At 41.7% G+C, this 13,433-nt stretch overlaps 1 protein-coding gene across 1 annotated transcript in view; it reads right to left on the bottom strand.

Moving 5' to 3' along the window:
• Positions 1-390: 390 nt before the first annotated feature.
• Positions 391-13,433, bottom strand: part of zanl (zonadhesin, like) — a 31,407-nt gene continuing 18,364 nt past the window's right edge. The window contains exons 31-53 of the mRNA XM_034210554.1: positions 13,267-13,361; positions 12,997-13,173; positions 11,828-12,033; positions 10,481-10,625; positions 9,741-9,838; positions 9,480-9,626; positions 9,222-9,386; positions 8,973-9,100; positions 8,119-8,390; positions 7,530-7,738; positions 6,733-6,877; positions 6,369-6,616; positions 6,170-6,299; positions 5,881-6,082; positions 5,049-5,210; positions 4,787-4,917; positions 3,878-4,080; positions 3,656-3,791; positions 3,090-3,230; positions 1,949-2,042; positions 1,712-1,756; positions 1,478-1,521; positions 391-538 (exon numbers count right to left, since the gene is read on the bottom strand). Coding sequence (XP_034066445.1) covers positions 483-538; positions 1,478-1,521; positions 1,712-1,756; positions 1,949-2,042; positions 3,090-3,230; positions 3,656-3,791; positions 3,878-4,080; positions 4,787-4,917; positions 5,049-5,210; positions 5,881-6,082; positions 6,170-6,299; positions 6,369-6,616; positions 6,733-6,877; positions 7,530-7,738; positions 8,119-8,390; positions 8,973-9,100; positions 9,222-9,386; positions 9,480-9,626; positions 9,741-9,838; positions 10,481-10,625; positions 11,828-12,033; positions 12,997-13,173; positions 13,267-13,361 — 3,379 coding nt within the window. The 3' untranslated portion in view covers positions 391-482. The remainder of the gene's footprint in view (positions 539-1,477; positions 1,522-1,711; positions 1,757-1,948; positions 2,043-3,089; positions 3,231-3,655; positions 3,792-3,877; positions 4,081-4,786; positions 4,918-5,048; positions 5,211-5,880; positions 6,083-6,169; positions 6,300-6,368; positions 6,617-6,732; positions 6,878-7,529; positions 7,739-8,118; positions 8,391-8,972; positions 9,101-9,221; positions 9,387-9,479; positions 9,627-9,740; positions 9,839-10,480; positions 10,626-11,827; positions 12,034-12,996; positions 13,174-13,266; positions 13,362-13,433) is intronic.

Here is a 13,433-nt window from a genome sequence, read left to right as displayed (position 1 = left end):
AATTGGGGACAATGGTCACGTCCGGCCAACCCTACCAGCTCTTATTGCAATGAGCTTTGGAAAGAAATCATGATAAGGATGAGATTATATCAATTGTAAGTTATTTTTTAAAAGAATATGCATGTAATCTAAACAGTACAAACTTTTCCAGTAAGATTATATTTGTACATGGAAATGGTAAGGGTAACTGTTTTCTGTAACGATGACACTGTTCAACAAAGACAAACACGTTTTTCTGCACGCATTTAATTCCAAAAAATACATTACACTTAAAGTCAAATTTTTCTGTAAATTAAACGTACACATCTGACTAAAATGACATTCTTTAAAGCATAAGTTAATACAGCAAAACACATGAACAATATCTATAATATTCACAACACTTCCTTCATTTCTCAGTTGTATTCCTCCTTGCTGCTGAATTATCTTCAGAACACATTTGGTCTCATACAGCAGGTGCTTGTTAGATTCAGGTAAACAGCTCACAATGAAGTCACTTTTTCAGTCTTAGGTTCATCTATGTTTGCATATGGGACACCTAAAAACAAAGAAAGATAGATTTTAGAACTGCACACATGATCGCATCAGTAATTATATGATAGTTGATCACATGTTTTATTGTAGATGTTCATAAAGAAGTGAAATCTGTCTACAGGCATTCAACCTAAATGGAAGTCAACGTTTTAGGAAATTCCCCTTGAATTAAATAATTTTGGAAATTAGCATAGCAACAGGTCAACATTTCGGTGTATTGCATACAACAAGTTTTGTGGCCAACACACGTCTTTGATACTTAACAAGTTTTGTTCAGCAGAGTAATCTCAACATATTAACGCCACTTTGTGATTTCTTTTAATCGTATATGCAATCAGCAGAAATAAAAGCTAATATAGTGCTATAAACAAACTACATTACGGTCGCACGGCTACCACCGCTAAGCTCAAAGTGGGCTAGTGTCGGCTGGATGACGTTTGGTAGTTTAATTGGTTACTTGTTAGGGTTTTTATGACAAGTAGAAGCTTCAGACATTGAGATGTGTTTTATGTCGTGGAAAAAAACTTGAAAATCTCATAAGCTTATGTTAATCACAGACCTCTTTACCACAAATCTGTTCAAAAACGATTTACTTTAAGTGATGAGGAAACCAGAAGTGATAAAATGCGAACTCCTTTCCGAGTTTTAGGAGTGTTGTTGACGTATTTAATGTCGTAGTACAAAGCGCGAAAATCTCGTAAGCTTGTGTTAACCAGAGACCTTTTAACCACAAATGCGTTCAAAAAACGATTGACTTTGTGACGAGGCAACAAGAAGTGGTAAAAAGTCTTTCGGGTTTAAGGGCTCACGACTGCACCACTTTATTAGGAGACTATTGGTCCTAATAAAGCAAATCCTTGTATCTACTTCCCCTTTTTTATTCAAAAGACTAACATGACATTCAATTGGGCTAATTTCTTTGAACAATAATGACAATTCTTACTTGCTGATGTCAGGCTTAGTTTTTTCCCCTTGCTCTTGCTTTTCCTGCGAACAGAAGATAACAGATGTGAGTGTTTGAAAGAAATGAATGTGATTACAACATTTGTGCCTGCAGGGGAGGTGGTAGATATGGTTAGAAAGTAAAGGTAGAGTGAAGTCAGTTCCTCCTCAGTGCTGATACAGTATGCTCCCAGAAATACCCCAAAAAGGTGATGACACTGTAATTGTATCTCACCCCCATAGAGACGACTGCTTTCTCTGAATTACATAAACATACGACCTGCAATGAAATTCATTTGATTTATTTATCTTTGCCTTGGTTAGAGTGTATTCAGTCTGTAGAGGACAGCAGCAGTTTCCTTTGGCTGTGAAGTGTCAGTCAGCAGTCATGCCACGCAGAACCACACATCTATTCACATCCTTCCACACACAAACGCTTTGATAAATGCCCATAATATCAGTGTACACTTACTTGGATTTTCGTCTGCAAGCGCACACAATGGCGGTCACAATTGCGATGGCGGCGACTGATGCCAGGACTGCGATCAGGATAATCCACTTGGTTTCTGAAACAATAGAATGACGAATTAATTAAACCAAGACTTTGACTCTGTGTTTCTCCAAAAAAAGTTGAAAACTAAAGACATTCAGTCAAAATGTAGTTTAAATCTCTTTTGCACATCTTCCTTATTTGTAAAACAGAAAATGGCTCGTCTGTTAGTCTCCAATTAGCACTACATTGCTAAATAGTTAAATGCACAATAGAGGAATTATTTTCTCCAAAACAAAGTATGAGTAATTAAAACTTCTAACAACACAGAATAAAGCAGTCTCATGTTAAAACATGTTGTTTTTCTAATGCTGTTTGCTAGACATAGGATGCCAACCCAGTCTCATGGCATTTCGTGTTCACCAACACGATTTGTAATCTATTGATTCGTGTTCACCAACACGATTTTTAATCTATTGATTCGTGTTCACCAACACGATTTCACCCTTTTTTTTGTGTTGCACAGCACGATTTTAAAAGCAATGTATTTCTACTGGTAATGACGCTCATGGAAGCACGGCATTCGTTTGTGTCGGCTGCCCTTAAAGGCAATGTGAGCATCCATTCTCATTGGATAACGGAGAATTGTACACCCGGAAGTAAGTATTCCCCTTACTGTCGATTGATTTTACAGTGATATCTGCACTACTCATCGACTAAAAAACACCAGATTATCCTTGTTAATTACACAACATTGATTGGTTTAAATTCTGTGCAATGCTTTTGTATTTTTCCCCTTCGATTCGGAGAAACAAATATTTTTTCGGAGTAAATGATAGCAGAACTCAGAATCCCCAGCTATTTCCTTGGTAAGATCCTTGATAGCTCCTGCTATCTCGTGACTAAAATCGTTCATCTGGTTAAAATAAATATATAGTGCAAAACAACCAAGAGTATGGTAATATGGCATTTAAAACTGAATAAAAAGTAAAATTATGACAGCAGAAGTATAATAAAGAATTGTCACCTAAATATCATAGTTTTTCACTAGTCATTGGTTTTGTAAATCGAATCAGGAGAGAAACTTTTTTCTTGTAGCGTGATTTTATTGAGCTTGCCGTACCCAGTCCTCCTCCGGTTTGTGTGATCTCCACCTCGCAGTTTGTTCCCTGGAATCCGTCCGCACACAGACAGGTGTAGGTGCTGTTGCTGGCCTCCTTACACGCTCCTCCGTTCAGACAGGGGTAATCCAGACAGGGACTCGCTAAACACAGAACAAAACATTAATTCGTTTTTTGACACATTGATTTTCTTTCTTTCTCTCACAATAATCTTTTTAGCATTTGCGGTGTTGCAGTACTACACAGGTAAAGAAATATAAAAATGCAACAGCGTGATTGACAAGATGTATTTTATGGGGGGAGGGGGGTGTGTGCTAGTGGAGCCTCTGTGGCGCGCTTACACTGTAGGTGTAAATCTACCACTCTGATAAAGGCTAAAAACCAACCAAAATGTAATCTTTTGAAAAAATCAGATTAATGTCACAGATTTTGCCATCATTCATTTTGGTTATGTTTTTTCTTTGATGTGAGAAGAATCACATCGTGGCAGAACATGGGCTGAATCAGTAGACTTTACACTGAAATGATATTGAGTAAATGATAAATAATTATAAGCACAAACACGCACCTCTGTAGCAGTCCCGTTTGAAGTCGAAGATGGTGCAGAGGTACCCGCCCTGGCAGGTCTTGGCCTGGCACACGGCGCCTGTGCTGGTGCATTCACAGGTCTCAGAGCAGTCCTCAGTCACAAACTTCTCCCCCAGCTGCAGGAGGGAGGGAAAAGAGTTGAAATAAAATCCCATCATGACATTGTGACACACAGTGATTATAACTCCATAAGGCCTCTTACAGTGTAATATCTGTTGAGGAAGGTGCAGCCGCACTGTGTGTACGGCACACAGATCCCCTCGCTCATGACGAAGCCCGCGGCACACTGGCACCCCTCCACACAGAAAGTGGTGTCACACTCAGAGGGTGCTGCCAGGTCGGCGCAGGAGGCGGGGCAAGGGGACATACAGGTGGTGTAGGAGCTGTTGGCGTCACAGGAGAGGGCTGGGGGAGAGAGATAACACAACACCATCTCGTGTGAATTATTGCGTGTGTTTTTTATATTGTTTTTCATAGTTTTTTGGGGGGGAAATCTATGTGCAGACTGTTGTGAAATCAGCTCAAGTTGTGGTTGCATTTGATCAAATTCACTTGCAGTGGTGGCAGAAGTACTTAGATTGTTTACTTAAGTAAAAGTATTAATACTACAGTGTAGAAATTGTCCGTTACAATTAACAGTCATGCAATGAAAGTGTAACTTAAGCAAAAGTACAAAAGTAAACATAAATAAACTATATTAACCTGCAGAGTAACTAATGATGTCAAATAAAATATGTGAGTACAAAGTACAATATTTGCCTCCAAATTGTAGTGGGATAGAAGTATAAAGTAGCATACAATGGAAATACTCAAGTAAAGTACAGGTCATTTAAATAAGGACTTGAGTAAATGTACTTAGTTACTTTCCACCACTGCATAATTGTGACTTAAACAATTATTACCACACAGCTCTACTCTTATTGACTTGCATACAGTACAGACAGTATTATGTCTGTGACAGATGGAAGAATGCATCAGAAGCATGCATTCCCAAACAGTCAGTGTTACATGAGTCCAGGTCCAAACAAAGTCCTCTTTCTACCATGCGTCGGACACTGAGACCCCTCTGGTGGTGAATACAGGGTGACTCTGTGTGTGCTCAGCCTCTCACCACAGCCCAGCTGCTGCCTCCAGGAGCCCAGCTTGACTCCGGCCTCCTGACAGGCTGCTACGTACGCCTCGTAACTGGCACAGCGCAGCGCCGCACTGCCCTCCTCCGCACACAGGTCAAACACACAGTCACTGCAAACACACACACACACACACACACACAGACACACCGGTGTGAGCAAATCCAGCCGACTTACAAAGCATCAAACACAAAAACTGTACTGTAACTCTCTCCGGTTCCACACACTCCACAGAATACTCACTCCTGGTAGCTTTTAGGTGGCAGGGCGGCATGGCAGACAGCAAACGGGCCCTTAGAGTCAGACAGCGCTCCACACTGAGCCGCACTGTTGTAGTTATCGAGCTGAGCCTTAGAGCAGTCCGATGTCTCAAACCCTGAGTCTGGATCAGTCTCCACCTCTCGTCTGGAGACAAATAGCCAAAAGGTTGGAAAGATAGAGGACAAAGAAAATAGTTATGGCAAAACAATTTTTCCTTTCCATTTTTCCTTGTCCGATGTGAGGGTCTAAGGACAGAGGCTGTCGTATTCATGTATAAACTGTAAAGCCCCCCTGAGACAAATGTGATATTGGGTTGTTTAAATAAAATTTGATAAATATTTAAGATGTCCCGGATTACCACGAAATGTGGATAGAAAACCAAGGTTCCGAGATTATGAAAATGTTTAGGTATATTTCGTACCCAACATAAAGACTCTCACCTGTTGTACAATGTTAAAAAAGAGTTTTTGATCATTTGTCTTTTCTATAAACTTATTCAGTAACTTCTTAAAGTGTTATATTGATAAATTATTAACTAAAAGGTTATTACTTAGGGAGCGCAGACCTCTGCCAAGGCCTTTTCGCAAGCTTAACATGTATTTGAGAATCCTGCCGGTGATTCGGATCTCCTCAAAATTGTTACTGGTTCTTCCGATCCCAATGCTAAATGTTTCCGTCCATAAACGACCACTTATTTAAAGTCAAGAATGTATCCCCATTTCAGGAACCTTGGTGTTTTCCAACATTCAGTCAACATCTACAGCTTTAGAAGGTGTATTTACAGCTACAGCAGTGACCCTGGTGGTGGTCCTACCTGTGGACGTGGACTGTCTGAGGAAGGTTGGAGATCTTCACTCCCTCCGCCTGTCGGTCACTGACCCTCCAGCTCTCTCCGAAATTGTTCAGGTTCCTGACCACTGATCCGTCGGGCTTCATGTACTCGTTCCTGGTGAATCCGTCGTAGTTTCCACACAGCCCTCTGACGGAGTTCTTATAGGTACTGGGCAGAATGATCTCTGATACAAAGAGAGACAGAGGAGGGGGTTCAGTGGATTCACAAACAGGCCCAGTCTGTCACTGTGGGCAGTTTCTTCTTCTCTTACCTCCACGAATGTTGCCGTCAAAGCGTACAGTGAGTCCGAAGTCAGTGGTGAGCTGGACCTGCCTGGAGTTCATGGTGATGGTCAGACCATCGACTGGACTGAGAGGAGGGGCAACACGCTCACCATTCACCTACAGAGACACAATATTTCAGTATGTACTTTTAGGGCAAAACGAAACAGAAGAAGAAAAACTACGTACCAGGACGGTCTTCCTCTGCAGGAAGCGAACGTTGACGCCATAAACGTCGATGTACATCTGATCTAGGAAGGAAACCCTTCTGTTCCCCCCACGCCTGATGTTCTTCCCCCTCACCACCAGGGGAGCCATCGAGTTCTGCAGGTTGTGGCCCTGAGCCAGGACGTAGGTGTAGGGCCCTTGGAAGTGATGGGCGAAGCCGTCAAATGTTCGGAAGTGAGGGTCCCCAGAGATGCTGCACTTGTCGAACTCTAGATGATAGTATGAATGAAATGGTGAAAATTAGTTATGACTTAAAAGCAATACTTCTATTTTCCGCCTTGTTACAACATGTTGGATTACTACAGGTGAAGCGTGGTGGACTCACTGGTGGGTTTGCAGTAGACGTCTCCATATTTGTCCAGAGCACACACTGAGTTGGAATTGCAGGTTTGTGCCTTGCATGTGATTTTGCCACCGAGGTCACAGGTACACATGTCAGTACATTTTTCCGTCAGCCAAGAGTCTCCAACCTGCACACAAACACAACACACAATTTATATATAATATAAATACAATGATCGATTGCTCTGTGTAACAATCTTTATATGATTGAAGTCATATTTGTGGAGCTTCAGTTGATGGTGATAAGACTGACAGGCACTACAACTTGCACCACCAACTGAAGAATAATGTACAAATTGTAACTCAATAAAGGTTCAATGGAAGGATATTGTGATTGCATGACATTTATACATTGTTGTTATTGGCATTGTTCAATCTGAAGGATTGTAAAAAAATGGAAGATCTGAATATATCGGAAATTCAAAAGAAAAAATATTTGAAACTAAGTATGTCATTTAGCAGGTCAGCTAAACATGGAAGAAATGTTCCTTTAAATAAACTTTTCCTTCCATAATTTTGTAGATGTAAGATTAAATAACATTAAATATCATAGATTTTTTATGAAAATGCCTCGGAATTGTTTTGGAACTAATACAGTAGATATTACTCTTTTATCTTTAATCATTCTATAAACTTTCTTTCTTTGGGTCATGATCCCAGGCTGGAAACTACAGATAAAGAGGTTTTTTTCTGGGTCCATGCTTACATCTATTAATACTCTGTGTATATTTAATGTTCTATATTATCAGATCCTGTCCAGCAGCAGTGTGTTTCACTCACATCGTGGTACTCTCCATCGGAGCCCAGACAGCCACATTTGTCCAGAGGAACACACTTGGTGTCACTGAGGACGTATCCGGCATCACACTGACAGCCCTCCACACAGGAGGTGGGGGGGAGGTGGCAGGACATGGGGAAGAGGTCTGAGCAGGTGGGGGGGCAGGGGGCGGTGCAGTCTGAGTAGTGGCTGTTAAGAGGGCACGGCACGGCTAAAAGAGGGAAAATTAAGTATGAAAATCAGAATCCCTTTAATAGTACAGCGTGTCAGCAAAAGTGATATAGCAGATAAAAGGCAAGCAATAATAAAGTAGCTAACAGGTTATATATGAGGAAAAAGCACACATTAGTAATACAACAAAATAAATTCTTAGTCTATGGCTAAGAATGAAACCAATTCAATAAAATAAGAATTATAGAAAATTATGGTTAGCACGTAAAAAAGGGTTAGGATTAGGGTTAGGCAATAAAAAAGAAAAACACTTTTTTTGGATTCACACCAAAAAAAGTGTATATATTGCATATTACAGTTGTATAAAAGAGCAAAACTGGAAGGTTCATTCAAATTGTGAACGAGTGGGACTTGACGTACGACAGAAGGTGTTGTTCCTCCAGCTGATGGTGACCCCGGCGCTCTGGCAGGCCGCGGCGTAGGCCTCCACGTTGTCGCAGAGCGTGGCCTGCATGCCGTTGTACTCGCACATGTCGTAGATGCAGTTACCCAGGAAGGCCTCGGGGGGCACCAGTGAGTGGCAGGGCTGGAAGCGGTCGGAGAGGATGACGTTGCCACACTGAGCCTCGTACAGCGTCTCTTCTCCTGTGGTGCAGTTAGGGTGGATGTCTGGGCGAGTGTCTGGCTGACAGCTTAAGGGAAGAATGTTGGAAGAATGGTTAAGTCAGGAATGTCAGGGCTGCTCTAGACCTATCCTAACCTTAACAGTTTTAGAAAAGGGCATTTTTTATAATCTACTCTCTTTGAAGTGACCATAGCTGAAAACTCAAAAGGGTGACGCTCTGACGCTGCGTTGATGCTCTTTATAATGTGGAAGTGGCCGTGGTTGAATCTCAAATGGGTTGGAAAACGTTAGACGCAGCCTGGTCTTCTTGATTGTATTCCTATGAAACTAAACTGCAGTCAGTAACATTTATAAACATTGCTCATAAAATTGCTTAAGAAGGAGGACAGGATGGATGGGTCGTGTGCCATGTGTAAAGAATAGTCAACATGGACTTATTCCCATCAACATATGTAGCTTCATTTACATAACAAACATAGAAACCAAACCATAATCTGTTACTAAACCTAACCAAGTACTTTAGTTGTGATTTTTTCTTGTATATTGTTCACCATGTATAACTGCAACTATAATCTGGGAGGAAACACATTTTCCCTGACACGTAATGCAGAATGCAGATTAGTTTAGTGACGATGTATAAGGCACTGACCCGGGATCACTGTCTCCATCTGACTTCCAGCTGTTGCCCAGTTCAATCACATCCTTGGCTGGTTTCTTGTTGGGCATCAGGTTGTCATCAGTGGAGTTGTGGTTGTAGTTGCCACACATGCCACACAACTAGAGTGGAGAAAGGTTGATGGGTTAAGGTTGCATCTCGTAGCATATTCATGGGCAAGAATACAGTTAGAATGGTACAAATTAGTCTTTGGTGCAAGGAAATATGTCTATGTCTTCATACCTTGTTGTAGTATTCTCCGGGAACAGTGATCTCTAGGTGATGGACTCCGTCAAACTTCACCTGTAGACCGAAGTTTGTGTCCAGCAGACTGTAGGACCCGCTGCTTATCACCTTGGTTCCGACCGTGTCGATGGAAAGTGGTGTTCGCACCCTCCGGCCATTCAGCTAACACAATATGCAAAGAACGGACATCAGTCAACATGGCTATCATTACATTAAAAAAATCTGGGTCGATTTATTATGAAAAATTATCCTTACTGTCACTCTGCGGCTCTTCTGCAGTTCAACCACGTTGTCAAAAGGCAGGTAGACTTTGACAGAGCGAACATAGGAGGCCTCTGGTTGGCCACGCTCCTCGTTTTTAGCCACGATCTTGAAGGGAGTTACCCTGGTCGTGTTACAAACCTAGAGGATACGGAAATATGTCATTTCAAGCAATATCTTTTTTTGTTTCACAAAACAGACACTGGCTAAAACATTTCAGACGTGTATACATTTAAAAAAGAAATGTCCGCATACCTCCACAAGTGTGTAAGTGCAGGTGCCCATGTACGTGTGCATCAAACCATCAAAGGTGTAGTAGTGAGGGTCTCCAGCCACGTGACACACTCCTTTTCCTGAGGTTTGGAGAAAATCATTTATTTTTTTCCGATTGGTTTAAAGAATGATCAAACTACAAAAAATACGACATTTTATATAAAGAAATACTTCACATTTTAACTTTAGGTGTAATAACGGTGTTGGCTGGGTTACTTTAAAATGTATTCCGTTACAGTTACTGGTTACCTGTATGAAAATGTAATCTGAGAATCACAATATAAAAGTAATGTTACCTGATTCCTTTCCATTACTTTTGGATTGCCTCAATATCAAATGCAATGCAAATAAATTCAAAAAATATCAATAAGATGGGTCTTTACATAAGTGTATAATGTAAGACAACAGAACAATGTGACCTTGGAAAAGAAGAAACCAAGATTTAAAGGATGCAAAATGGTGTCATCTTCAATTATAGTTAACGCCTACAGAATATTAGTTTAAAATGCGATTTGAGTTAATTAAAAAGCAACACATACTTTGCATTTCATAACTAATGTGTCCACCAACTGCAAAGGAAGTAGTCAAAAATAAAAAATCTAAAATGAAAGGCAGTATGTCTACCTATGATACAGTTATGTTGTTTTTAATCCTGATTACGTCATCCTGTTACATGTAATCTGGTACTCCCCAAGCCTAGTAGTGAGTGATGTTCAGTGTACCTGTAGAGTGGCAGTCCAGTACTCCTTCTACGACCTTACACTCCTGAGCGGGGCTGCACTGCCAGGGCTCGCAGGTGATGTTGTTGTTTCCGTTACACTTACAGCGCTCTGAGCAGTCCGTCTCTGAGAACCAGGTGTCTCCAACCTACACACAAACAGAAACAGTGCACATGAAAAGCATGTTCAAACATCTCTCTTTAGTTGACAGCATAGTGAGCCCTGAAATGTTGAGTACACCAAAGTTTTATGATAATGTATAGTAGGGTCCCCAGCACATAGAAACTGCCGGATGCCAACATGCATATGTTGGCCAATTTGCACAATTAGCACAAGTTGTGTTAAGTAGCATATGCAGACAATAGCTAAACAATTGCCTGGTCGATTTCGACAATTCATGAGTGGTCTTGGAGCTTATTGAGGATGTTGAATCAAAGTTTTGGCTCTGTCTAAAACTTGACAACAAATTCATCAAAATACACACTCCAAACAGGGCCACCTTCTGGTTCAAACTGCCATTTTTGACCATGAACATATCAGAAATAAAAAAAACACAAAATTATCCAAATCGACCAAACCATTTTTAAACTATTATCCACATAGGCTATAATGTTAATTAATGCAACTTATACTAATTGTGCAAATTGTCCAACATATGGAACATTTCAGGGTTCAAAATACTAGGGATGCTCCGATCGATCAGCCGCCGATCGATATCGGCCGATACTCACTCTCTGCCGATCGATCGGTGCTCTCTAAAAATGCCGATCGCGAGAGCCAATCGCATGACGTAAAATTATGACATAAAATCATAGCGTAAAATACATGACACTTTTCTCTGTGCGCGGCAAAACAAGCTCGCCAGAATGGCTTCACCAGTCTGGCAGTATTTTAAGGTGTCCGAAAAAGACAATAAAATAGCGGTATGCAACGTGTGTGAAGCAGAAATCCTGCAGCTCCGCCCGCTGTGACGGACCGGTGAGCAGAGCAAAACACACACTAAGAGTTAGACCTAACAACACACTTAGCTATTTTATCTACCTCTCGAACAAGCTAAACTAGTTTAGTAGTAAACTACATATATTTATTCTTCACTGTCGGGTCACACATAGGCCTACTGCATGAGACGATACTGACAGGCCGTCAGGAGAGTGGGAGAGAGGAAAAGAGAGCGCTTCCGCTCATTTCTCCTGTGTTATTATCCAAAGTTAATGTAAACTTGAATAATGTACTTCATTTGCGATCGGTATCGGCCGATACTGATTCCGGCGATCGGCTATCGGCCCCAAAATTGGCGATCGGAGCATCCCTACAAAATACTATCCGGAAGCCTCCACCCTCTGCACTCACCGGCCTGTACTTCCCGTCTTCATCAGTGCATCCACACTCGCTGATCGGGACACATTTGTCTCCGCTGAGGACGAGGCCGGGGTTGCAGACGCAGCCCTCCACACAGGGGTAGTTACAGGAGCCAGGGCTCGCAGGGTCCTGACAGCTGGGCTGGGAGCAGGCGGGGCCACATGGGTTGTACTGACTGCCGGGGGGGCACTTCAGGGCTGGGGAGAGGAAGGCAGTTGCAATGTTACAAGCGTGTTTTTCTTTTGTAAATATTTGCAGTTATACAGCTTTTTCCACAAATGCAAATCCACAATAGTTTTTCTCACACTCGCGACTCTCAATGTTGTTGTACTGAAAATTGTTTGGCTATTTTTAAGCTTACATACTAGCCGAGTTCATGCTGTTCTAACATTTTATATTCATGGTTGATTGCACTTATTGTTATTCACTTTAGATAAGCGTCATGTAGGAGCCAATGAGCGCTCATGGTGTAAAGGTAGGAACCAATGTTTGAATCCGGTTCCGCCGGAAGGACAATGAGTTTTTGACCACACACCCAGGCACACATACGCAAACACGGGAAACTAAGTTGTAGTGTTTCTAAGTATCATTTTTTGTACAGTAATGAAATCAGATAAAAGTGGACAACAGTAATGGAAAATAAATGGACTGAGTGTTCAGTTGGAAACTTGATAAACCATAAACCTATTACCTGACAGGCTACAGTGTGTGTAATTTATGTAAACAATAGCAACACCTCAGTGGCCTACAGCGTCGGCTTAGCCTCTACACGTCAGTTATTATTAAATGTAATGTTATTTTGGTCATATTGCTTACAAGGGTGATGGCATCCTGCTCAAATGCCTAATAAGTGTGTCGAAATGCTAAATGGCAAAATGTAGAGCACAGCAAATTCGAATCCTGCTGATTAATTGTTTAAAGATTGAGCTGAAAGGAGTTGGGAGGGTCTGAACTATAGGACTTGTTTTTTGCATGACCAAGACCTTGGATCTTGTGTCTTGTTTAACAGCGGCCTATGTGGCAAGTACAGAAACTAGCTAACAACCAAATAGCTGTGGACCAAACAACCAAATAGCTGTGGTTTTAGATAAACTTGGTGCTAATGACATGATCGTTCTATGAAGGTCATTTCTGTTCTTCACACCGACACACAAACTTACGACAGAAGGTGTTATTCCTCCATGCGATGGGGACTCCTGCGGAGGCGCACATGTCGGCGTAGCTCTCGATGGCCTGGCACAGGGCCACGGTCTGACCTCCAGTGCCACACATGTCGTACACACAGTTCTCAAAGTATGGACCGGGGGGCACCACGGAGTGGCAGGGCTTAAAGATACCTGAGGTCGAGATAAGACAGAGACATAGTTGAGGGGAATTGCAGACAAACTCATTTGGCTAAACGGTCACTTTCACATCGGTATCGGCCGTACCGTTTGCATCTGTGATCATGCCGCAGCTGGTGGGCTTCTGAGCCTCTGCCTCCACCTTGTCATCACAGTCCTCCTGTTCTCCACCATTGGTACAGCTGGAGAAGAGGCGGATGATTAATTAAAATGCAGTAAAGTGCTGATTTTTGTCTTATGTGTTTACGTATTCA

The sequence above is a fragment of the Gymnodraco acuticeps genome, unplaced genomic scaffold, assembly GCF_902827175.1.
Source record: "Gymnodraco acuticeps unplaced genomic scaffold, fGymAcu1.1, whole genome shotgun sequence".
Classification (NCBI taxonomy): Eukaryota; Metazoa; Chordata; class Actinopteri; order Perciformes; family Bathydraconidae; genus Gymnodraco; species Gymnodraco acuticeps.
The sequence above is the reverse complement of the archived record's forward strand: the minus strand, read 5'-3'. Positions and strand labels throughout refer to the sequence as shown.